We start from the raw sequence: 27,356 nt of genomic DNA, 5'->3' as shown, positions 1-27,356 counted from the left end.
TTTAATAAAGTAAGGAGAAACAATGAAGCATATAAAGCAACAATTTTAACAGAAAAAAAACAATGGATTCTGTAGAAGGCCAGACTATGAGGAAGTAAAGCCAGTGTCAACTACAGATACGGGTCTGGAATTGTAATGTACATGACTAAATAAAATAAATATCTGCGCAACTGGACACACGGGAGAATAAAAATATGTGGGGAAAGAAAAATATTCTAAATTTTTGTCCCATTTTATACTGAGAAGTATCAAAATACAATGTGAACAATGAGATATTGTGAATTATCATCGCCTCTACGGAACAGTTTATCATACCTTATCTCACATGCTATCATTTTTTGCCCTCAAATTGACTGTTTTAGTTCACTTTAACTGTCGTCATAGATCTTTCAGCAGCAGTAGGCAACTCTTTATATCGAAAAATCTCTGCTAAACCCAAAATACTGCACACAATCTGGTCACCGCCAATGTGCTAGCATTTAAGTGTCCAACCTAGCAAGTTAGTTACTAGCTTATACGCAAAGCAAAGTATTAAGCCGCAAAAACACCATATCCCCTTGAAGAAAGGAGAGACAAAAAAAAGACCGAAAATAGAGTGGATATTGGACTCACATTCATCAAGTGGTCAGACACACGAATCCAAATGAGTGATAGTGTTACTCTTTTGTCGGCAAGTTCGCCATGTCAACTTAAATTTGACGACGTTGGAATTTGCAACTTTATTGAGTGGCTAATTGGCTAACTAGCTAATTCGCTGGCTAACTAATTAATTCTACGAGCTAATGGCGAGATGACTGGCTAATTCATACAGAGTTAAATACAAGATGTGATACAATACTTCTTAATATGACAACAAACGCAAGTATTTACGTGTAATTACTGACGAAACAAACATATAAAGTTCCTTTACTTGTATACTTGACGTATCAACGGTTCTGGCGGGGCACTGCGCATGTGTGATTGACGGTGACGATAACCAATCAAAACCATCTCTGGCATCTCGCAAAGAAACTCCAGGAAGTACTACTCACTCACAGAGCTACACTCGAATGGTGAATGTTTCGACTGTGGCAGGGCGCTAAAACTCGATTTAATGTGGGATTTTTGTCCAGTAGAAACATATCGATAATGTCCAGTAACTGTGGTGCGGCGGACGGTCAAAACACCAGCGACAACAGGTCGATTCACTCGGACACCGTGGAGGAGGTTCATAACGTCCCAATGCAAGTCATCATCAGACCGTTTCCCTCAGTGCTGGATGAACAGAAAGTCCAGAGTCTGATGGAAACAATAAAGGTAAAATAACTATTGATATGTTGGTATTATTGTGGGATAGACAGAAGAAGATAGAGAAACCAAAAACTCTATAGGAAAATCTCTGTTATGTGATATCAGAGGCCTTGTTAGGATCTTGAAACACTGGTTCACAGCCCAGCGATCTTAAGATTTTAACCTGATAATTGCACAATTTTCAGGTTATTTCAGAGTAAAATGAATATAAAATGTGAGACATTGTGCTCGAGGCTCTCTGCTTAGCTAATATTCCACATTAATATCACAGTGAGTGCAGCAGCGAGACCAGTGGTTCTCATTGTGTGCCTTAAAATTAGGCATTCAACTGATTCACAGGCCTAACTGTTTTCATTAACTGATTTAAATAGTAATCAGTCCAGGAGAAAAGGTGCAGGTGTTGGTGAGGAGACATGTTCACTCATAAAGCCCAAATAAGTGACTAATATCAGAGTAAATCTGCTGTCTGTTGCTGATACGGAAATGATGTCCATGTTATTTGTGTGATTGACAGTGAGAGTAAAAAGCCAAAACCAAACAATTATACAATTAGTTAGCCGTTACCTGCAGTCATGTACAAAGCATTCAAGTTAACTCCAACTTAACCACTTCCCCCAGTTTTACTTACATACTTTTCTTTAAACATGATTTGTAATGCTGACATTTACAGTGTTTTTACAGTCTGTTATTGTTACTTTTACTTAAGAGGATCTTAATATGTCTTCCGCTGCTGTTTTTAAAATGGATGTGGATCAAATTTGGTCGATTTGCTGCTGAGAATTTTTAAAGCAGGTTCAATAACACCAGCATCATTGACGCATGATTATGAGGTCATTGTTATTCATTGTCAGATTTAATTTCGCTAGATGGAGGTAAAAACGTCGGGTTCCAGATGTCAGTCTGGGTGATGTAGACAATCTAATATATTACATTTTAAAATTCTCACAACTCATATATTCATAGAGTTCAAGGTTGTTCATTTTGACCTTATAGTTTTGTCGTTTTTACAGTTATGGGGTGTTTATTTATCAGATCAATAGTAGCTTAGGGCTTAATTGGTCAGCTAGTTGATCTCTGAATGTTCTATGACGAAGACTTCAATTCTTCAAATTCTGATTTTGCCGCTCCACAGCCTGAATAATTATAATGAATTCTGCAAACTGCTTTTTCCCCTTAATGATTTTACTGTGTTCCAGCAAAAGAATGCTTGTTGTCATGTTTGCTTCTCACATATACACCAGTATCACTCTAATCATTCCGTTGCAGTGTATCATTTATTTAATTGTAATATGACAGTTTATAGCAATTAAGAGCCAGTATAGTGCTTTATGAACATGTGTTTTACCTCCTTCTCACTTCAAGACATTTCTCTTTGCAATACTTGCATAATTTCTGCTCCACAGCTGTTGTATATTTTAATTGACAGTTTGTCTTTCCCTCCAGGAGACAGCAGACATCAGCGTTGTTCCTCCGATTGATGTGCTCTGGATCAAAGGAAGAGAGGGGGGAAATTACTTCTACTCGTTCGGAGGCTGTCACAGGTTTGCTGCGTATCAGAGGTTGAATATGCCAACTATTCCAGCCAAGATCATCAGATCAAACATCACAGACCTGAGCACTTATTTGGGGTCTTCTACGCCTGATCTGCGGTGAAGCTGCAGCAGCTTGGAGGCTTTTTTTTGTTTTAGAGACTTGACTCAGGTGGATCACACCAACAGATGTGACTCTTGTGTTACAGCTGGTAACTGCACAGTAAAGGGTTTACCAGCAGGGGGAAATGTAACTCTTTTGTTAAAGACACCGTTTATCATTAGAGATGGCTTAAAAATAAGTGCATAATTGTGTTTTTGTTAGTTGTGCATTTTTACGAGTTGCATATCTGTCTTATCATAGCTTTAACTTTCAAATCCCAGCTGTAATTGCTGATAAAAAGTAACTTAAATAAATGTTTTCTGACAGTTAACACTTTCTGATGATAAAGGAGTGAAAATATATATATATATATATATAGTAATTTAGCGACCTGTTTACAGATATTAAAGCATTTTCACTGCAGACATCTTGACTTAGAAATACCAAATATCAAAATCTGTCCTCTGTTTAAGAGTCCCAGTGAGCAATGACAGTGAACCAGCATGCATATTAGCAGGAGTGTGAAACTAAAGCAGATAAATGGAATTCAGCATCTTTTACTTTTACTCTTTACACATGTGCCTTTCCTGCTGTGACACTTGAAAAAGGGCCTGTTCTAGCCGCCAGTGGCTCTCCTTCAAGTGCACCTTTGAATTCTTTCTACTGAGAACCGAGGAAGCTATTTTTGTCTGAAATTATATCAGAAGGTCCCTGTAGTCAGTCTTTTTTTGTGTGGAACTAGTTTTAATTTTAGAATTCAAAGGACACAGACCTGCTTTATGTTGCAGCAGCAGGGTATGAGGAGGAAATGAATTTGTCCTGCGGGACACGTCTTTTCAATCAGAATAGTAATCGCAGTAGTAATTATTTCTCTTTTTCTTTTTACCAGAACTTCTCAGCAGTTCTGGTGTTACACACTCTCGTGCTTTTTAGTCATACTCAGCTGCTTTGTTCCATGCACAGTCAACTTTAATTGAGGTGTTAAAGACAGCACAAGACAACGAGGTAAAAGTAAGAGCCTATAGAGCAGATGGTTCGTCAGAGGAGTCAGGTGCTGTGAGAACATCAGGCTGACAAAATGCAGGATGTGATTGAGTCTTACTGACTCTGCCTGTCATTAGTCTTTCTGTCTTGTCATCTCTGAAAAGGACTGTAACCTTACAGATTGTTTTGACAAAGAAGCAGGGGGAATTCAGCACACGTTAACTTCCATAAACTCATAAATTTGTATGAAAACCCTCCTAAACAAGTGCAATCGGATTAAATCTTTTCTAACAAATAATGTATAAATAACCTGAATATTGGCTTTCTCTTTATCCTGTAGTCCCAGATGCATTTAAGAGTACAAATGCATACATCTGACAGTAAACAGCACAAATCATCCTCGGTAAATGTATTAGATAAAGCCCTATTTGTTGTTGTTGCTGACCTTGAGCCTGGCCCTGTTTACTAAATCAAGTCAGACAGCAGTTCCCTCGCCTCTGCCTTGGAGGAAGGAACTGCAGTTTACAGAATAATATAGGTAATCTATACATCAAGACGAAGCCTTTCCGACATCAGCGCTCTCACAATGCGAGCTCAGAGCTGCTTGACGATCTCCCTTTGTGGCCATCGAGGAAATGAAAGGAGACCAGGGGCAGCTTTTACCGACCGGCCCTAAAGGACTCTAAATTTCTCCTCTGAATCGTCGCGTGTGAGAAGATTTCCTGTAGCTCGCTCACTGTCTGGAAGTAACCATATCCTCAAAGGGGTTTTGACACGCAATACTGGTATGAAAATATACATTGCACCTGTTGCTTCGGGGAGCGGTTTCCATGGGTGGTTCTGCACGCTTTATCTCCGAGGATTTGAGCAGATCAAGGGGATTTGGGGGGCTAAGAAGGGGAACTGTTGAGGCCATTTTTACAAATGGATTGGATTTTAACATTGTTTTTCATTTACTTATTGTTTTGTGAGAGGTGGTCAGGGATGTCATTTGTTCGCATCTCGGTCAGTCTGTGTCATTTGTGGTGATAGAGGTGCTGCTCCTCCATGTCTGACAACATAAAAGCAGCTTGTAACTTTGCAGATATAATGACAATATATAAACCTCCATGCACATTAGTCTTTGTGGCCCTACAAATGAGTCCATGGCACCATGTTGATGGTAAAAAAAAAAAAATTGTTGGAATACACACCAAAGACTGTTTTAGTTGTAGATATTGATACTTACATATATAACCTTTGAATCTCTGGGGTACCAATTTGACCCTTGTTTAAAAACGCTGCACTTTTTCCAGTTTCAAGAGTGAATAATTCAAAATTTGGCCTCTGCTGGAGCTATTCAGTCATTTTGATTAACTGGAAACAACTTTGTCTGTGTCCTCACTTAATTTCATGGCTGTGGGAGTGAACTTTCTGGAGATATTAAACCCTTAAATTGGCTTCCCAGATAATATATTTTTTAAAGGTGAATATGCAATAATTCCCCTAAAACCACATAAAATTCTTAAAATATTATAAGCTTAAATATTTTCCTGAAGTTAGTTTTCCTAGACTTGGTCTTGGCTTGTTGTACTTAAGCATCTCTAGATACATTGTGAGTAAATGATTGATTGAACTGTTGTGTGACAGTTGTCAATGACACATTAAAGGAGCACAGCAGTACATCGGAGCCATGTCACTGCTCATGCTATTTTCTTTACCATGTGTCGTTGTTACTCTGTAATGACTTAAAGAAACAGGACTCATGGTGTCTGTCATGTTTGCAAACCTTTCATTAAATTTCATTTCTTTGCCCTGATTTCCACTCTTTTGTATGGTTTCTCTTCTGTAGAATCAGCACAAAAAAGACATTAACAAAATAAATACCTATTTATTTTAACACATTAATCTAAGGAGATTTTTTTTTTATTAATTACTGTAACAAGCAACAGTGTTATGAATTATGGAGGAATATGAAAGAGCTGACTCATACTGAAATGAGGACAAAAAGTCAAAATGATGCAGACAGTCCTTTTAAAAAGTTTTTCCCTTTTTGTTCTATTTTGAGGATCCCCAGGAGGCTGTTGAGCTCCTAACAGAAACTTAGTTTGATATTATATTATGTTGATTTTTATAATTATAAGTACAGAGGCTTGGCAGACAAGAGAAGTAAAAGGCACTGAGTGAGGATGGAAGTAGACTTGAAGGTCAATTGTCTGAAATTCAGTGATTTTTCATGTCAACAAACTAGTTTGATCTGTTTTATGGCTTTTGGTGTGAGATTGGACAGGGAAGAGAGAATGAGAATTAATAGACTTTGGTTATTTCCTGATTAGAAAAAAGTTTTATCCACATCAGCAACACATAACCATTAGTAAAGTCAGACAAGTTACCGTTTTTCATATAGCACATTTAGAACAACACATTATGACCCAAAGTGTTTTCTATTAGAGAAAAAACATTAGCATTAGAGATTTACATGACCAATTTAACTATTATGGTTAAGAAATAATCAAGGGAAATCCAACTATTCCCTGGATTTAGTTAGAAACAAAGTAAAAATGTCATTCATTTTCTTTGGGCAACACAAAAAGAATGACTTGTATAGTTTTTCCTAGAACATCTCTGTGGTTTCTCTTTTTTGTGCATCAACTTGTTAGCTGACAATCCATATTTGAATCCGTGAAATCATGTCAGTGCTGCCTGTACTGCACAAGCTAAAAAGAGTTGATTACTAAACTCCGGACCATTTTTAAGGAGACATATGTGCCACTTGCTTAAGGTCTCAGTTGAAAACTAATTTTAGAAGACTGCTTTAACATGTTTTATTGTGGCAGTGTTTAATTCTTGGTCTAGAAAGTGCTTCGTGCAGTGGCATATGACTGAAACCCTACAGAGGTGACTCTAACTCTCCTGCAGAGTTTGTCGACATTTAAACTGAGACTGAAAAGCGATCTCTGGTTAGTCAGCTCACCCATTTGTTCCACTTCAGAAGGCATTACAGCCAAATCCTCTTGAAAGAGTTTAGGTTTAGGTGTTTGACTCGACGAGGACTTTTCACAGCTTCCTATCCGGAATTCCCTCAGACTATACCGGTGGCTGCAGGCGTGTAATTTGTGCCAGGTTTGCGTTGCCGTGTCCACCCTCTGACCTCCCCACAGAGACACATTGTGCATAAACCTTCTTCTCTACGTAGCTTTGTTAAAGTATACATGTGGTATAATAGCAGTAGGTTGTATTTCGCACAGCCTTCAGCGCTGTAACGTGGGAGACACTTCCACTGATGAGCCCTGCCAAGCGGACAGCATGAGCTATAAAAGATGGCCTCACTCAGTAGAAGGAATTGTCTCTGGTTAATTATCATGTAGCACACAGCAGCTTTGTCCTCTAATTTCACTGTGTTGCCTTCAGTTGGACGAGAGGACGCGACGCCCGACTTGTCTGCTGTGACATCAGTAAATTAGACGTTTACGAGTTCAGTACAAATGAGTGTCATTGAGGCTGAGAGCCAAAGGCAGGCTGCAAAAGTGTGAAGTATTGCATTAATACTACACTGAGTGTTAGACTTGTCATAGGATTTAGGAGGTCTGTGTCTCTTTTGACTAGTTACAACAATACTAAAGGTAGATGGTGAGGTGTTGAACAGAAGAATGTGGTTTGGGCTGAGGTTTTGTTGAGGTAAAGTTCAAACTGATGGGAAAACGGCTGTTAAAAGATACTTTATGCACATTTTACCTCATACAAAAACACATGGACAGAGCTGTAGAGCATGGCATCATGGTTTAAGCACCGTCCGATCATCAGAACATGTGGGTGAATCCGGTCGTCCCGTGATCGAGGAAGTATTCAGATTCTACCAGCATGTACTGAATGTTGCATTTATTGTGACCGGGGAAGAAAATGTGGAATGAAACCAAGATGGAATAGAGGCACGGAGAGGGAGTGCTGCCAGGATTTTGACTTAGATTAGGTTCACCTAGAAGAAGTGTAAAAGAAGCAGTAAAAATGCATTGTTGAAATCTAAGTGGAATAGCTTTAAGGGCAACATGAATTCCCTAAGGTTTATATAGTATTAGCAGTATTAACAGTATAAACAGTGCAAATGCAAGATAAATGACTATCCGAGAAGTACCAGTTATATATTGTATATCCATTATGATTCAGTATTACAACAATGAGCAGTAATTTTAATGCACCTCTGTTCTTTTTGCTGTGATGGATCAAAATGTCCGCTGTATTAATTGTTATAAACCGATCAGCCACAACATTCTGACCACTGACAGCTGAAGTGAAAAACATCTTGTTACAATGCAATGTTCTGCTGGGAAACCTTGAGTGCTGACATTCATGTCTATGTCTGACATGTACCACCCACCTGAACATTGCAGGTCAAACAACCCTCCATGGCAACAGGAGTCCTTGATGCCAGTTTCAACTCTCAGCAGGACGATTCACCCCGACACGCCACAAAAACTGCTCAGGCATGGCCCAGAGAACACGACAGAGCTAAGGTCCTCACCCGGGTTCCCCACTGCCCAGATCCGAATCTTACTGAGAAACCTTACTGCCTGATCTGGTCGCACCCTGCAACCCACAGGACCCACAGAATTAACAGGACATCCCCAGAGCTCCTGTGTCCATGCTCCACTGGGTCAGAGGAGTGTTAGCAGCAAAGGAGACCAACACAATATCAGGCAGGTGGTCATAATGTTATGCCTGATTGGTGAATAGAGATATTAAGTGTAAAAAGTATATTTTTTGTTGACTCTCTTGTATGTTCAATGCAAGTTCATAAAAGACCTTCAGCAGGAAAGAAAAAACTGTTTTTTTTATGTGACAAGACAAAAAATGAATGATCCACTGAGCTGGACATTGAGGTGCATGATGCATCTACACAGCAGGGATTATGCAGTGGTGGCTTTGTTTGGTACAAACTTAAGGCACTTTTAATTCATTTTTCTACTTGCACTGTACTACAGTTTAGAGGAAAGTAAGATACGGTTAGTAGTTACTTTACACATTGAGATTTTATCATAAACACTTGAAGCTTATAATAAAATCTTGTTTTAGTTCAATCACAAAAAAATTATTTGGCAACAAGTTTAATGATTGTTTATATAATTTTTTTCATGCAAAAGAAACATTTCATGCTTGCAGCTTCTCCTGATGCTCTTCTGATGCTTTTTCTCACACCGACAAAAAGCATCAGGAAATTAGTTCATGATGGAAATAATCATTACAGAGTTTTTCCTGGCTCAGAATGAGCTTTTGTGACAAGATCAGAGGTCAGCTCCATTCAGATGATGCAGCTCCATCACCCCCCCCACTCTCAACACTTTGTCCTTTTCACTCAAAGTATTTATGCAATGACATCATTCCCTCCTCTTCCTTTATTTTTATGGGTATATTTTGCCATAAAGAAAAATACATACGCACTGTGCTGCACTGATAAGAGTTAAGTGGACTGAGAATAGTCTGTACACACACCAACTTCACACAAACAGCCCAAGCTGTGAAGATTGCAAGAATCCAACACTTAAATGTTTTTTTTCTTTGCGTGAACGGTGTCAAAGCTGATGTCAGTCAGATGCTATTGTATTAATAAGTATGAACAGTACAGTACGGTGTTACAATGACAATAATCTATACATTTTCTTGTTGTTTCTGACAAAATACTGCAGTTAACAAAGCTGCTTTAAAAAATGAAATCACTATTTTGTTTTCAGTTCTGAATTTGGTGCTCGTGATTTGCCCTTGAGATTGACCAGTGCATTTCAGGTTGGTGACAAATGTTCTTTCACACAGTAAAATACGTTCACTAGCTGTAATCCTGTGAAAAACAGCCACTCCACCTCTTAAAGAAGCTGATTTGAGTACATTTTCCTGATTATACTCACATTATTTTACTTAAATAATATTTTACACACTACTTTTACTTGTAGCAGAGTATTTTACAGTCTGGTATTAGTATTTTTACTTGAGAATCTGAATACTTGCTCCATCACTGGGCTCTGGCTGTCACCATCATGTTCTGTAATTCCTACATACATTTAGCAGATAAAGATTATTAGATGGCGGCTAATCCAAGATGCCATGGTTCAGATCTTTCCATGTGCTTCTGTATGACTTAAAATGTGGGTTTAAACCTGTTCCCTAGTTCATTTCAACTTCACACAACCACAAATCCCAGCCATATTTTTCTCTTTCCATTAGTGAACCTCAGTGCTGATGGAAGATCTCTCTTTCCCAATTCCCAATTACCCCAAGTCCATTCATAGCTAGTGAAGATTTAAGTGTTAAAAATGGGTCACAATTGAATTGTATAATCTCATATACAAAAAAGCTAAATAATGTGCTGTAAGCAGACAGTTTTTGTAATTTCTTCCTACCGCTACTCAAACAGGACTACATTTTGCCTTTCTGGGGGCTATTTTCAGCTGCAGATTTAGTGTTAAAGTGAGTATTAAGCACAGCAGGACAGTGTGTGTGGGATCAACTCTAAATAAACTACAGAGCCCACACTGATTGTAATAAAGGGACATGTCACACAGTGCGGCAGCGTTGAACTCACTGATGTGTTTTTAATGGCTTTTGGACAACAATGGAGCTCTAAAACTATATCTGCGGATACACGCACAAGACTCGTTAGATTTATTCTTTGATGATTTTCTACAAGAAGGTCAAGGGATCAGTTAAACCCTGAACAGCTCAAAATGAACAACCACTGGTTCTGTGGATGAGAGAAACACAGAAAGTCCTCTTGTCTCCATCGCCAGTCAGGAGTGAGATCTGATAAACTCAAGCAACAATCAACATTTTTATTTCTGTCCTTGGAACTTTGTAACAATGAGTCAGTAAAACCTGATTTTAGATAATCTGTTCAAAAGATTCTCAGCTGCAGCTTTACCAGACTTAATGCAACAGAAATGAAGCTCAGCAACACGATGGGCATTTTAATCAAAGTAATATAAGGAGGTTTCTTCACTGATTGTCCAACACTCTGGTATTTAGCTGCTTTTTAATGAACAGATGCAGATCTTTGCTATGGGGACCTCTGGGGCAGAACGGGTGCATTTTAATTTTAGCCTCCCCTCACCGGTTGCCATTCAGTTTTATAACTGATCACATTTAAAGCACTTCATGGCTTGCTGCAACCTCAAATCCTCAGGTAGAACTCTTCTACCAGTTACTAAAATCAGGCTCATAATGAAAGAAACCAAAGGAAACTGTCTCCTTGATGATCTAAAACCAGTGGAATCTTTAAAATTAACTTATCTTTACTTAACTTTAGTGGTATCTTTGTTTATTTTTAGTCTCCAGTTATTTGTTCCCTGCACATTTAATGAACTTCATCAATGTATTGCACTGTTAAACTGCTTTATTTGAATTGGAGCTAAACAATGAATGTATCACAATTTGCAAATAAAAAGACTGGAATTTATTCTGTATGGCTATTAAATAATGAGACTAATGCTGTATTGCTTTTTTTATTTAATTTGACGAGGCTAAAACTTTCTGGGGCTTCCCGGGATGCCCATTGATCAATATATATTTTGTGGTTTGTCATGCACCCTGGAGTTCAGCTGACATCTATCCAGTCTCATAATTTCACAGCCACACCTCGTGCCCTGGGTTTAGGCTGTCATGTCTGTGGTTTTACAAACTCTTGCTTTCCTCCTTATGTGACAGTGATGCCTTTTGTCTTGTCTTATGTCTCTCTCTTATGTCTTATGTGTGAATGCTCCATCACCTTTTAAATTTATTACAGAGTGAATATTGAACTGAAGCTTGACTTGACAAATTAGATCTCAAATCAAATCGCAGCATCTGTCAGAAAAATCTGAGACATTTTATCCAAGTCATCAAAAAGGTTTTATACAATAAAGTTATTATTAATATTGTGTAACTGTGTCAACTAAGTTTAATGGAACCCATTTGGTAAAATTTTGAACCTTAAACTTAAACAAAGGCCAGGTTATTACCAGAATCATTAGGATCCATCCTGTGGCTGCCATGAAGGTCTGTACCAAATAGAACCATTTAGTCTCCTTTTTATATGAGATCATCCGTGTTTTTATAACTTTTAATTAGGAATATCCGATATTGACTTTTTTGCCAGTAACCAATATGAAGATATTGTCCAACTCTCAATTTCCGATTCCGATATCAGCCGATACCAGTATATGTTGGCTATTTAACTAGTTTTAGGTAGCATCACATGTCTTCTGTCGTGGAATAAACACATCATGCCTAATTTTATTGCAATGCCCCACTGGATGCATTCTCAAATGCAACAAGGCTTTCCAAATGTAAACATTGTTTGTGCAAAATAAGAAAATTACTTCAACTTAAGTTATGGGAAAAATGCCATATTTATGCCATTTTTAAAAAATTGTCTTAAACAACAGTTCACACTCTCCCTCTCTCCCTCCCTCTAGGAGTCCAGTAAATGCTGGCGAAATCTAGGCATTATTTAATCGGTTTTCATGATAGGCAAAAAAATCGATAACGATATTGACCGATAATACATTTTTATGCCCATATCGGGCCGATAATGTCAGACATCCCTTCATTTAATGAAAGATATTTCCATGTGTAAAAGCAATTAAATTACCTATAAAAGACAGGCAGACAGATAAACATGATGATAAATTCTATATAATATTAGAAATGGTATTTTGACAGTTTCCCAATTATCACAGGTCTTATACACTGATGATGACATTGATTCAACATGTTATGTGAAAATTTCAGTAGTTAAACAAGATTTCTCTCATTTAACAAACAGATCTTTTTATACACATTGAACCAATACTTATTTTTCTGTCAAGCATCACTAACTGTGTTTGATTTTACAAATATATTCACAAGATTAAATTTAACAGTTTCATCTACTAAATAAAAAGGAAATATGTGTGAAATTACAATGGAAATGTTATGTTATTCACAGTTACAGGTGTTTAATATTATTTTACAATAGACATGCAAATCATTTCATTGATGTTTTGTGAAATTCAACAATGTGGAAAACATCTGTGAAATAAAAAGATGAAAATCTGTAAAATTGCAGCTTTGTTTTGTTTTATCAGTGCAAACGTTACAGCAGAATCCACCCAATAGTTTTCAGGACATTTCACTAAAAACCAAAAATGCCAACCTAGTAAAGGCCCAAGATGAAAAGTTAAGAAATGACCAAAGTCAGTGGGATTATCCTTGAGATAACATGAGTTTATGTACAAAATTCTGAGTCAATCTGATAAATTGACTGACCAGTCATCAAGCGAATAACAAAATACACAGCAGGTCAGACACAGAACCCTTCTCTCTGTGGGTCAGACAGAGCTGCTGTTCCTGGACTTACACACGTGGACAAAATTGTTGGTACCCCTCAGTTAAAGAAGGAAAAACCCACAATTCTCACTGAAATCACTTGAAACTCACAAAAGTAACAATAAATAAAAATTTATTGAAAATTAAATAATCAAAATCAGCCATCACTTTTGAATTGTTGATTAACATAATTATTTAAAAACAACAAACTAATGAAATAGGGCTGGACAAAAATGATGGTACCCATAACTTAATATTTTGTTGCACAACCTTTTGAGGCAATCACTGCAATTAAACGATTTCTGTATTTGTCAATGAGCGTTCTGCAGCTGTCAACAGGTATTTTGGCCCACTCCTCATGAGCAAACAGCTCCAGTTGTCTCAGGTTTGATGGGTGTCTTCTCCAAATGGCATGTTTCAGCTCCTTCCACATATGTTCAATGGGATTCAGATCTGGGCTCATAGAAGGCCACTTTAGAATAGTCCAACGCTTTTCTCTCAGCCATTCTTGGGTGTTTTTGGCTGTGTGTTTCGGATCGTTGTCCTGTTGGAAGACCCATGACCTGCGACTGAGACCAAGCTTTCTGACACTAGGCAGCACATTTCTCTCCAGAATGCCTTGATAGTCTTCAGATTTCATCGTACCTTGCACACTTTCAAGACACCCTGTGCCAGATGCAGCAAAGCAGCCCCAAAACATTACTGAGCCTCCTCCATGTTTCACCGTAGGGACAGTGTTCTTTTCTTCGTATGCTTGCTTTTTGAGTCTATGAACATAGAGTTGATGTGCCTTACCAAAAAGCTCCAGTTTGGTCTCATCTGTCCAAAGGACATTCTCCCAGAAGCTTTGTGGCTTGTCAACATGCATTTTTGCAAATTCCAGTCTCGCTTTTTATGAGTTTTTTTCAGCAGTGGTGTCCTCCTTGGTCGTCTCCCATGAAGTCCACTTTGGCTCAAACAACGACGAATGGTGCGATCTGACACTGATGTACCTTGGCCTTGGAGTTCACCTTTAATTTCTTTGGAGGTTGCTCTGGGCTCTTTGGATACAATTCGAACGATCCGTCTCTTCAATTTGTCATCAATTTTCCTCTTGCGGCCACGTCCAGGGAGGTTGGCTACTGTCCCGTGGGTCTTGAACTTCTGAATAATATGAGCCACTGTTGTCACAGGAACTTCAAGCTGTTTAGAGATGGTCTTATAGCCTTTACCTTTAAGATGTTTGTCTATATTTTTTTTTCGGATGTCCTGGGACAATTCTCTCCTTCGCTTTCTGTTGTCCATGTTCAGTGTGGTACACACCTTTTCACCAAACAGCAGGGTGACTACTTGTCTCCCTTTAAATAGGCAGACTGACTGATTATGAGTTTGGAAACACCTGTGATGTCAATTAAATGACACACCTGAGTTAATCATGTCACTCTGGTCAAATAGTTTTCAATCTTTTATAGAGGTACCATCATTTTTGTCCAGGCCTGTTTCATTAGTTTGTTTTTTTAAATAATTATGTTAATTAACAATTCAAAAGTAAAGGCTGTTTTTGATTATTTAATTTTCAATAAATTTTTATTTATTGTTACTTTTGTGAGTTTCAAGTGATTTCAGTGAGAATTGTGGGTTTTTCCTTCTTTAACTGAGGGGTACCAACAATTTTGTCCACGTGTGTAGCTCAACTTGAACCTCGGTGGGTGGAAAACCCAACATGGTTTGGCCTCATCGCTGTGGACAAACGGATCTGTTGCTTCCGGATGAGCAATAGAGCTCTTCACAGTTCCATGAAGTACGAGCATTGTTCTCAGAAAGCTTCAACTTCTGTCTCTGGTGCCAAGTCAACATGCAGAGTCAGACACAAAAACACACATTCACACATGTTCTACTACACCCACAAAGACACAAAATAAATCCCCAACAAGACTTCGTGGTACATGTGACTAATTGTACTTGTTGACCTTTAATGTGTTATTACTGGATCATCAGATATCACAAAAAAATTAAATTAGTTTGTGTGTCTTTCACACCTCGTGATGTTTTTAATTAATTCAGATTAAATTAAACCTCTGAGGACACTGCCTTATTTCTGCAAACTGAAATCTTCACACAGCCTCTGAGTGTGCAGGGTCTTGTGTATGGTGTCCTTTCAAAGACCTCAGAGCTCCTTCAGCAGACAGTTTGGTTGTCTGATGTCTGACTGTTGATGCAGCTGAGGAACATTGAAGTGTCTGAATGTGCTGCCAGCTCGCGTCTGCTGACTTGAAGGGACTAAATCATCCATTTGCCACCGATTTGTTTTTCTGAACTCAGGGCAACGAGCAAATAAATCCTGGCCATTCCGGGATCATCTGTTCATTGTTTATTTACTCACACTTAACTTTCTCCTGCTGCCTGACATGCGAGCCTCAGCGGGAGCCAAGAGGAGCTTCTAATGCAGGGACACAACAGAGGGATTATTTACTCTGAGCCTGTTTGTTGTCATATAAATAATGTACAGTTAATTTATGTTTCTGAAGATGATATTCAAAGAAGAGGACATTTGACATTTGTGAATTAGAAAGTTGGTTTACAGACACATATACTGCACATTCATGCTTAGATGTTGGGAGGTTTTGTTGAGAGTTCATTTGGGTGGTAAAACTGCAGTTTAGCACCCAACGAAAACAGAGCCCAGCGGGTGGCAGCACCGTAAACATGTCACACTAAGACAAGATGGTTAGCTGTAAAAGCAAACTTTAGTCCCTAAATGCCTTTAAAAAAACCCAGAAACAATGTGTTTGAATTTTGCAAGTTTATAAACTTGCACTTGCAGAGTTACTTGCATCCAGTGAGTACATTGTTGGAAAATACTAAGTACATTCATTTAGTTTTTACTTCAGGCAACTTTATATTTCTACTGAACAACATTTTGAAGACAAATATGATTGTACTTAGTATCCCTTTTCCTTTATTTGGCAGCTACAGTTATTAATTTTTACATGCATGAGTTTAGTTCAGTAAAAATAGCAGATTTTTTAGACTAATTTACCCATTTTATAAAGTAGCTTTAAGTAGCTCCATCTTGACAAACACCAGTCATGAGATACAAGAATGATAATAGAAATATACTGTTTCTTTAACTATAGGTCACACAGTCTACAATTTGTTCTTGAATATTATTGCCAGTACCAAAGTACACTGTAAAAAGTGTATTTGAGCTGCAGTTAAGGTAAATTTCTCTTTTGAATTGATCTCATTTATCTTTTTTCTTTGGTGATGGCAGTTAAATTTTGTGGATTCTGTCAACTTGTTTTTGCTCCAACTCCACCACTATTTTCTTCTTTAAGTAGGATTACTATATTAAAAAGTACAGTTTAGAGATTTTTTAAAAATATATATATGTGTGTGTGTGTGTAAAGAAGTAAAAGAAGAAAGGACAGTTTTACACTTTCTGTTTAGGTTTCGAAAACACCTAAAATGAGAAAAATTTTAAACTTCAAATTAACTTAAAATTTACTTGCAGCAAAACAAACTGTTCATTTGAAAGAAATCTAAATATTGCAGCACATTTGACAAACCAGCAGCATTAATATCACTTGTTAAGTTGAAGTAATTAGTTTATGTTGTTTTAACACTTCTTGTTTTCTTCTTGTTGTACTGTGTTTAGAGATTCAACAAGTCAAATCCATAACTGCTTTGCAACTGCACTCAACATGTCAACTAAATGACCAAAAACACACACAGCTGGTGGTTCTTCAACATTTCAGTGGTTTCCAATGATCACTTTCTCCTCTTTTGAACTCATTTTTTGGTGATTGGCATTTTCTCATGTTCCTGTTAGTGTATTTGGAGTGTTTTCACTGGAGAGGCTACTGTAAGTCTGTGCGCTACAGCAGCTCCTCCCATCCAGCTATAAGAGCCCTGCTGACCAGGTAGTCTGGGTCCATCCTGAACCAGGCCAACTAGTCGGCCAGCGTTCTTAAAAACCTCCTTTTTCCGCAGGTGATTGCATGCTGCAGACTTTGCGCCGTACTGAGATGCAGGGAAAGTCCCCGAGTTTGTTTTCAGACTGACTGCGCAGCGGATCTGGAGCCGGGGCCGGTGGTAACTTTTCAGGATGACTTTTGCCATGCTGCGGCCTGTGGCGACGCACTTGATCTATTCGGACTTTACTGTCACGTCCGAGGACGATGAAAACCGCAGCGAGAGCGACGGCAGCTCGGAGCAAAGTTACTGTGGCTCTACGGGGAAACGAAGACGGATTTCGCGCAAACTGGAGGGAGACACCGCAGTGGTGGTGAAGCAGAGGAGCGCAGCTAACGCCAGGGAGAGAGGCAGGACCCAGAGCGTCAACACCGCCTTCACAGCCCTGCGGACTCTCATACCCACCGAGCCTGTGGACAGAAAACTATCCAAAATAGAAACTCTTCGACTGGCATCCAGCTACATTTCCCATCTGGCCAACGTGCTTCTCATTGGAGACGGTGGCGCAGACGGACAGCCGTGCCTCGGCGCGGTCCATGCGCAAGGAGAGAGTGGAGGGAAGCAGCCGCGGACCATCTGCACATTCTGTCTGAGCAACCAGAGGAAAGGGGTAAGCGTTATTTTATATCTTCATGCATGAAGACTTAAATACAGCTGCTGTGTTGGAGAACATGTAACGGACTCATCAGTTCTAAGTTCATGTGTAACAAGAGGTTTGATGCAGCTTCATTTTAAATCACTATGTCGCTTTTACGCACGCATTTGGTGTGCACTTTTAGTTCCCCACACTGTAAAACCCTCACTGTAGAGCAGAGCATGTTGTGTAAAATATCTCCCTGTTGCATTTGGAAAATGACTTGACATTAAAGCGTGAGATTTTTGATCTGTAGAAGCCATTTCCCTTATTTCCCTGTGGAGAAATTACAGCTACATCTGGTGTCCCGAATCCTGATCTGACTGAGTCATTTCTCTCTTTCCAGATAAAGGATGGAAAAGACTGTTTGAAAATGCGAGGGCTGGGTCCGCTGCGAATGAGACGCTGACTGCAGACCAGTGAATGATTAGCAACCTGAAAATCCTCAAAGACTGTCTCAGGGAAGAGTCCGAGCTGTTTTTTCGCAAAGCACACACGTGTACATGTTCACATGCTGGATCAAATGATGGAACCAAAGAAGAGACTATTTATACTTGACGGAGAAATTTAATCCATATGTTTTTCAAAGATGCAGTGCATTTGTTCGAAACTTATGGGTTTGTGTCCTTTTTTGTGAAGTAAAAGTTTTAAATAAAATATATTTTATCAAAATAAAAGCCGTTTTTGCTCTTATTCCCAGTTTTGGTCCAAATACACCACCGAGCACAAACAAGATGAACTAAATCCCACCAGAATATATATTTCAGGTTTCCTGCAGTGATGCCTGGAACAGAAAAAACAGAAAGTGTTTATATTTGTGCCACCAACATCTTTTCAGGCTTTTGCTGTTTTTAAGTTATTAGGCTTTTGAAAAAAAAAAATCATCTTAAGCAGGGTGGGTGCACTGTAAAAATATTTTAAAGCAGTTTTTAACTAATTTTTAGAACAATTTACTGTTATTTTACAGATTTGTTAAATCATGCATAATAACTAGTGAAATTCACAGAAGAAAAGTGTGTGTTTACATGTTAATTTTGAACACTTATTTTACAAACACTGATTTTACTATATGTAAATCAGCTAACAATATAAATATTTTACAGATATCTGCTGTTATTTTCACTGCAGTGACAGTTTTTGAATGTTACAGTGTATGCATTTTTTTCTGCCCCTCTTGCTTCCAGAATTCACATGTTTTAAAGTACTTATCTTACAGTGTGGTAGTGTAGAAGCAGCAAGCCAACTGTGGTTTGGGAAAGGAAACATCTCAACCTAAACATTTAAAATTCTTTTAAAATATTTAAAGTTTATCTGTGACTAAAATGCTCAGTTTATCTTGATCTCCATTTGCACAGTTTCCAGGTTTAAAATGTCTTTGCTGAACGATGACTTTCTCTCTCACACACATTTCCACTGTTTGCATTAATGTTGCCAGCAGTTGTTTATGAAGCCTGTGGCTCCACCACAGCAAAAGCTTCGGGGTTTCTGGTGTCATTGACTGGTGTATTTTTCCCAGATCTCACGGCTGGTGTTTTTTGAAGTCTGTTATCGATTAGTCACGGCAAATAGTAGCCCACACTCTGTTCGGAGCGCCCAACACAGCTGTTGGTATGTCAGGGGGATAAATCACTGCTGTGGGCCCAATGGACAGGGAGAGATGGGGTGAGAGGTCGGAGGTCACGGTGGAGCACTGAAGTGAAACCTTGTTGACATGTAATGATGGTGGATGATGCAAACATATTCCGGAAGCAGATCCTGAACATAACTTTTCTTTTTGTCACGTGATTTCCTGGTAGTAGTTTAGCTCACGTCAAGAGCAGTTGAGGTTTCATCCTGAATTTGACTATCGCAAACATCATGACGCATAGTTTCTGTTGTTTTTACACAATCAACAGCTAAACTGATTGACTTTCTTCGCGCCGAGCCAATTCAGACAACTTTTACTGGAAAATATTTCCTCAGTTCTGAAAAATCAGTCCACGAAGCAAAAGCAGCCCGGTCTCTGTGGGCCTCCTTCTGTCTTCTCCAGTCTGAAAAAGCCGCCGCAGTGAACACATTAACAGGCAGATTGCAGCTCAGACACACCGACAGCTGAGCCCAAGTTCCTGTCTGGCATGGCTTTGAATAAGACTGCAAACTTAGAGCTGGAAACGACAGAAGAAGGCTCCCTGGTGACATGGGATGCAGTATGGAAAGTGAATTTTAAAGCAGTTAAAGGTGCATGCTGGGGGTCTGGAGCTTCCTCACCATCCCTCCCCCACCTAACCTGTCAGGATAAGTCGAATTTGTCCTCCGAGCTCAGGGACGGGGCCTCCTCAAACGGCTCCCCGAGGCTCCCCCCGGCAGGAAGATGTCACGTAGGCGGAGGAAGGGAAAACACCGCACAGTCGACCTCTCCGAGGAACTCTCTGTGTGGTGGGCTTTGGGTCATCGCCAGTCTTGACATCATCCGGCGCTGGGACCCAGATGTATGGCTCTCTGGTGGTAGTCTTCAGAGCGAGCCAACCAAATAGTGAGTTTCAACAAAATCAAAAGGAGCCTCTTTTTTTCTTACCAAGATGACAGATATCAGATTGATGGCAGAGAGCATTAAAAGAGACAAGGGGAAATCAAAACAGCAGATAAGGTCAGCGTGGATCTGTTTAACATGTCTGATTGGTGAGGGTCCAGATGATCCACCTGGGGACCCCTGCAAAGACTTACCACTTCGCTTTGGTGAGTTTTTCCTCTTCCTCAGACCCTCGCATCACTTAATCCCCACTGAGATTTTGTGCAGGAAGGATTTCAGCGGAGATGAAATGAAGCTAGACGGCACTTCCACCTCGTTCTGCTGCCGGTTTTGTGACCTGAGATGAAAAATGACCTTAATAGTCAGAGCTGAAACAAAACAACAAAACCAGAACATTCGTTGCCTCTTCTTTATTTTTTTCTGCTATAATACTATGACATTTCTTTGAAGGATGTAGCATGTGATCTCCTTTGTAACTTTATATTAGATTAAAAAAAAATACACTGAGACAATAAAGTGAGAAGGAGATGATTTTTGCCTTTCTAACTAGTTTGAATACTGGGTTAACTGATTATTCTAAACTAATATTCATGTTCATTTTTAATATGACTGATGTGCTGTTTACTCAGAACTGTCAGAACTTAACTGTTATATATAAAGTACATATGACAAGAGAGGCACAGTATGTAGTTTCTGCTATTAACGGGATTTTACACAGTAACAAAATATGTGGTTTAATGATGGTGGGAAGTACCATGGCATTATGGGATTTGTTGTTTTCACCACTGTTCACTCAGGCACAAATTATGTTTACAGATTGTCATGTAAAATTTTGTATTCAAATAAGTCATGCATTTTCACATTAAATCATTTCATGCTAATAAAATAGCCACGAGTATCATTAGCAAATGTGATGCTAATTGCTAGCAGCTATTGTAGCTAACGTTGCACAGTGAATTCACCCTGTTAGCTGTGGTCAAAACAAACAATAAAATGAAAAAACAACAGTGGCTAGCCAGCTAGCTAGCTCACCCATTTATTCTTTTTGTTTCGATAAAGTATCAGTAGATGCATTTCCTTGGCTATACCTGTTGAAAAGAATTCAACGGCAGTGATAAGCGACCAAACTGAAACTCACTATTTGGAAAAACCCCAAACAATAAACCCTCACTGACTAAACTCACTGACTTTATGAGCGGTATAAAAAGGTTAATAAAGTGAACTTAATTCGCAGTTTGTTTAGCTGCTTAGTTGTAGCACCACAAACTCCATGTCAGTATTTATACATTTTAGCTTAAAAAAAGGAAGCCATGGACATCTGTTAATCAGAAATTTGCCTGAAAATTAGAAGCCAGATGGTATCACTTACATCTTCCCTGGACCATCCATGCTTGGTTTGAGTTTGTTTTGTAGAGGGCAGAACAAATACATTTATGTCACCAATTTTGCTATGAACTATGAGCAAGTTGCTCCATAATAACTTGCAGAAATGACACATAATAACATTGACATGTCTACATCATATGACAGCAGAATGACCCCAAACCATAACGCACTTAACATGTTTCAAAGTCTGTGAGTGCTTATACTGAGTTGGGTCATTACATAAACGTTCAACTTCTCTTAGAACATTTATGATAATGAACAACCACAAGTCAATAAAATATATAACATTCATCAAGTCACTTTTAGATATTTTAATGTGGAAATGTTGCATATTATGCTTTTAAAAATACATGTTAATAATTATTCAGAAACGTAGAGCTCAAGTACACAGTTTACAACCAATGAGTGTCCATCTAATACATGTTGATCTAGACACAGGACAAGGCTTGAACATGAAATTATTTTCATCCTGCATGAAGAATGTAATAGTAGGAGGTGCTCTAGGAACTACAACGGTGCCAGAAATCCCCAGCCTGTTTAATCGTAACGTCCGGTCCATGTATTTGAGCACAATTGTATTTTGAGCACAACTTTATGTTTGCTCACATGCCTTCAGACTACCCAAGTTTCATATCAGCGGTTAGGATAAAGTTAAGTTCTAGTACTGTATTCACCCACACTCTGTCAGTTGTGACCTGACCAGATAACACAACAGCGCCACATTTAATTATTATTTGTAAAGGACATGTCTTACAGGAGCAAGTAAAAGATCAAACTGTTTTCTGCTTCAGTTGATACAGCTAACGGAAATTTGACTTTTTGGCCAAAATGTTAACATAAACAATAATGCAAACTTTCTTCTTGTATTTTTAAATGTTTTTAAATACTAAAACTTTCTGAATATTTCTTTGTTACATTAAATTATGGCACAGTACTGTCTCGCATTTGTGAACTTTATAGCACACTGTAAAAAATATTTTAAACAACCCCAAAAAATTTATTGTTATTTCACAAATCTTCCTTATTTTGCTAAATTACAGATAATAACTAGTAAAATAAGAGAATAAAAGCATTTCTTTACAGTTTATTGTCAAAACTGTATGTAATTCCAACATTAAAATTCTATTTTTTCTTTCACCACATTTGACTATAAAATGACACTTTTTTATTTAAACCAGGTGTATATTAAAGATTGAAATATGGTACATTGTATTTTTATTTTATTTTTCAAACATTGTTGGTGTTTTAAATTACAGACATTGTAAAATCACAGTAAAAAGTATAAATGTACATGTTGACTGTAAAAAATACATTTAAAATATGGTCAAAACTATTCAAAATGTAAACATTAAAAATCTTTTTTTTTAAAACAAACAAAAATAATTAATTCTTTTACAGTGTCTGACTATAAAATTAGACAGTTTTCCTGCATTTTAATCAGTTAAAATATAATTAATTTATTTGTTGTTTTCATTTTTTTAAGCATGACAGCATTTTACCATTTTAATGCATTTTTCTTGCACCCTTGTTACAGGATTTTCACAGTTTTATTAGATTTATCTTTACGGTTTATGTTACAGGACTCACAGGAATAAAATTTAATTGTACAATAAACAGTAAAGCAAAAACAGTGTTGAGTCTGTAAAAAGACTTTATGTTCCCCATTGGGATGTGTAGTGTTTTGTTTTAATTACAGATTGTACAGTTTATTGTTCTTGAGAGTTTTTCATGAATAAAAGTAGAAGAAACTGTCATAACATGTTCATGTTGAATGGCAGTTATGTGATCTAAACACAAGGAAGAGGAAGCTGTCCCATTTAGGAAGTGCAATTTAATGAATCCTGTCGAGCTATGGCTCTTTGAAAACACCTTTACGGATGAAACACAAATCACTGCTCAGACAGCTCAAACGTGTTCCTGTCCTTGCCTTGCCAACAAAAAAAATGTTAAAATAGATGATCCAGAAACAGGAAGGAAGTAAAGTCTTTTTTCAGCATCATCTGGGAGCACAGTCCTGATTCCCAGATGGGCGCTTATCCTCGGCATTTTGTAGTCCTGCCAGAGAGCTGTTGTTAGAAACAAACCTGCACATGGTAATGTTTTAATAGCTTTTGCTCTCTTCGAGTCCGTTTCAACGTGTTTCAAACGCTCATTGGCTGGGGACGTGGCCCCTCGCTCCACCTGCATGTCAAAGATATTAATGGTTCTGAGTCATTTTGTGGCTCGAGGCTCAGAAACCTCGCTTCCGATTTTGCTGAACATGACCACTTTTCCAAAAGAGGGAAGAGGAGGAGGAGGAGGAGGAGGAGGAGGGAGTCTGTCTGTCTGCCTGCCTGACTGTCAGCTGAGCTTCTGTGGGGAAGAAAAGCCCTTCCAAGGAGCCGGTTGTGTCTCCTCAAACATACAAGAACAATTGTTTTCATGTGCCAGAGAGTTTGGCAAGAGTTTCAGACAGAGGGAGGATGATGGAGGGCTGCAGAGTGAATAGAAAGGGTGGGTGGAGGGAGCCGGAGAGAGGAAATCCCAGAGAAGAAATTAGGGAACAATGCAGCCCGTCGTGGCTCTGCTCTGTTCTGTTCAGTCTCGGACAATCAACCCCCAGCAGTCAGCAGCCTGCCAAAGCCCAGAGGCAGAGGTGAGAATCCAGCAGTACACACTTAGAGGGTTTTTTTTGCTTCCTTAAATAAACAATTGAACAGGCAGTGTGATGCAGCTCTACAGCCTCAATTCCCTCACAAAGACAGGAATCATTTCAACCACTTACAGCTGTATTTAGTGGCGCAAAACAAAGACATTATCCAGATCAAACAGGAGGAGAAAATCATATTCTGAGTGAATATAAAAGTGCTCATCCTCCCCAGCATGTGTAAATGTTCAGTATTATGGGTGTTTCAAATATGTTTCACTGTTAATCATGTCAGAATATATTCCTGAAACAGGCCATGAACACAACACTGAAATATCATGATCTTGGAATGATTTATGTGTATTTTAACTCTTACTTTCTGCACTGTAAAAAATGTCCTTTTTAAGTAACTTTAGCTGTAATTTGTTGATCAATTTTTGCTTTTCTATCAAGTCTTTCTGTTAAATTACAAAAAGTAATTATAAATATTTTGTAAAACCACTGAAAAAACGTATGAATTTACATGCTGACCATAATCCAGAAGACCAAAATTGATGGTAATATGCTCTTTTGAAACACTGGACTGTAAAATTAATTATATTATTCTAATAAAGATGGGAATGCACTGTAAAAAATTATCTTTTTAACAGCGTTTCACTATAAATGTTTAAATACGTACCGCTAATTTGCAGTTTTCTCAAACCACAGATAGCAGCGAGTAAAATCACATCAAAAAAGTTTACATGGCAATTGTGAATAAAATTACAGGTACAGCTATTTTCTATTACAATGTGTACCCATAAATTCCTGTTGCTTTACTTTATTTAAATCAGCAAATACATAATTGTTTTACAGATATTTGCCATTGTTGGGAGAAAATAACATGTCTATTAAGGGTTTAAACCTTTAAGCTTCAGTGTACCGCTGGCGGTACACCTACTAATTTGCATAGGAATTTCAGGAATGTCCGATGGGTGCAAACGCGATTATACAAACACTATACACCGATGGAAAGCTTAGATTCTCATGAATCCGCCGGTATAAACCACTTTCAGATGCGATTACCACAGCGGGTGAGAAAAACACATTTGTCCGACAAAAACAAATATTCATCCATCCGTTCTCTATACACGGCTTCAACGCACACAGCGCGACTCACATTTCCGGGTTTATTATTACACACAAAAAAAAGATTCCACAAAAAACGGCCATAATCCAACCTTTTACATCCAGATGACACAAGCCAGTAAACTATTTTGTCCAAAACATGTCCTGAAGTCGTATAAAATCCCCGAATCGGTCGTTTTCAAGGAAATGCACCTCCCGATGCACGTCCAATATTCCCCGTATTTTTCGTAATTTTTTTTATTTAAAAATAGAATATTAGCGATTTTTTGTACTGAAAACGGCTGGAAATGACTGAAGCTTAAAGGGTTAAACCATTTATTAAACAACAGATAATAACTAGTAAAATCAAAGAAAAAAATATGAATTTACATGAAAATAAACTGTCAGTAATGTCCACAACAAAACATCTGTGTTTTTACGAATAGAAAATTAGTTTTTTTTTACAATGTACGAGCATAAAATCGTACAATTTCACTGTATATAAATCACTTAAAAATATGATTATTTAAAAATGTATTTCCATTATTGTCACTGTTTTACAGTTTTTGAATATTACAGTATTCCAGTGTTTTTAGTGTGTGTGAGTTTTTTTTTGGCAGAGCTGCAGCCTGATTTTTAACTTTTTTTTACAGTGTCATTTGGAGCTGAGCAAGGAGCATGCAGGGATGACAGGGTCAGTCTGTTCAGCTATTTTGTCTGAGTCAAATTATTCTTACAACCTGTCATGATATTTAATTCGGGTAATCATAGTGCTCAGAAGATGAAGTAAATGAGGCTTCTGCCTTTTCCTGCAGTTCCACCGTGAAGCATTTTTCAGTGAAATGTCTCAATAACCAAGTTTCATGGCAGCTCATTCATCAGGATCGGCCTTTAATTCAGTATTCACGTCATACTAGTTTTGATTAAATGTAAAAATGTCAGGTCAAAATATTAGTGTGTCCACTTTCATATTTCATGACACAATGTCTGCACCACTAATGATACTCTCATCATCCTCTGATGCAGTTTGATTCAGTGTTAATTAGCAAATGTGAGCCTGTTAGCACCAAACTAAGATGAGATGGGGATGAGCGCTGCAGCCACTGAACAATAGTGCGTTAGCATCCCGACATCAGTGTTTAGTTCAGAGCTCTGCTGTGCTTTGGGGGCTGCTTCATGGGTCTGACATAGCTTGTTTATAAGACCAGCACTCCAACCACGCTGGAAATCAGATCTGAACGGCTGCACTCGAAGGTCGATTCAAAAGCCGCCCATCATAGAGGGATGAAGCTGTGATATTGTTAAAAAAAAAAAAAACGGTGATAAGGGCGTACATCTTCAGGCTGTCTCTCCAGGGAAAGATTCATAGTGTTGCACTCAGCTGAACACATGAAAAGTGCCACAAAATGTTGTGCTACATGTGAAAACAGAAAGCTGACCAATCACAGGGTAAAGTGGTGTGAACATTTGGTTTGGAAAGTTGCAGAAATGGTTGGACAGAGATCTTCTTGATCCCAAATCACAATGTGTGGAGAGAAGAGGTTTCTGAAGCTCTCTGGTGAAGTGTTCAGACAGAGAATAAGGCCGGGTCAAAGCTAACTTTTGCGCGACTTTTATATATAAATGAACATCTGTTATTTGCAAATTCACAATGCTAATTAAGCCCATCAGCTCCAGGTATATTTCTCTGCATTCTGCAGTTTAACAGAGTTTTAAGTCTGTGAGAACATTCCCATGTTGGCACAGCTTTTCTGTCCAGCAGCAGTGATTGGTTGGCCAGCGCTAAAGAGGAGACGGAGAGGAAGTAAACTACACAACTAGATGCATGGCAGTGAAGACCAAGGAAGCCTCCAAGAAAAGTTTCTGATGCTTCAGATGAACAAGGAACTTTTGCTGGAAGCATTAGAGTCTAAAAGAGAAAGCAA

At 38.3% G+C, this 27,356-nt stretch overlaps 2 protein-coding genes across 2 annotated transcripts; both read left to right on the top strand.

Annotated features, from left to right (window-relative positions):
* The first annotated feature begins 982 nt into the window (after positions 1-982).
* srxn1 (sulfiredoxin 1 homolog (S. cerevisiae)) lies at positions 983-5,704 on the top strand. The gene is made up of 2 exons (XM_022188151.2): positions 983-1,296; positions 2,734-5,704. The coding sequence occupies exons 1-2, from the start codon at positions 1,057-1,059 to the stop codon at positions 2,941-2,943; spliced, it is 450 nt and encodes a 149-aa protein (XP_022043843.1). The 5' UTR covers positions 983-1,056; the 3' UTR covers positions 2,944-5,704.
* Positions 5,705-17,074: 11,370 nt separating this feature from the next.
* On the top strand, positions 17,075-18,480 carry tcf15 (transcription factor 15). Its single transcript, XM_022187281.2, has 2 exons — positions 17,075-17,779; positions 18,150-18,480. Exons 1-2 carry the CDS (start codon positions 17,303-17,305, stop codon positions 18,210-18,212), a joined length of 540 nt encoding a protein of 179 aa, XP_022042973.1. The 5' UTR covers positions 17,075-17,302; the 3' UTR covers positions 18,213-18,480.
* Positions 18,481-27,356: the final 8,876 nt, after the last annotated feature.

Source organism: Acanthochromis polyacanthus, chromosome 6 (assembly GCF_021347895.1).
Source record: "Acanthochromis polyacanthus isolate Apoly-LR-REF ecotype Palm Island chromosome 6, KAUST_Apoly_ChrSc, whole genome shotgun sequence".
NCBI lineage: Eukaryota > Metazoa > Chordata > Actinopteri > Pomacentridae > Acanthochromis > Acanthochromis polyacanthus.
The sequence above is the reverse complement of the archived record's forward strand: the minus strand, read 5'-3'. Positions and strand labels throughout refer to the sequence as shown.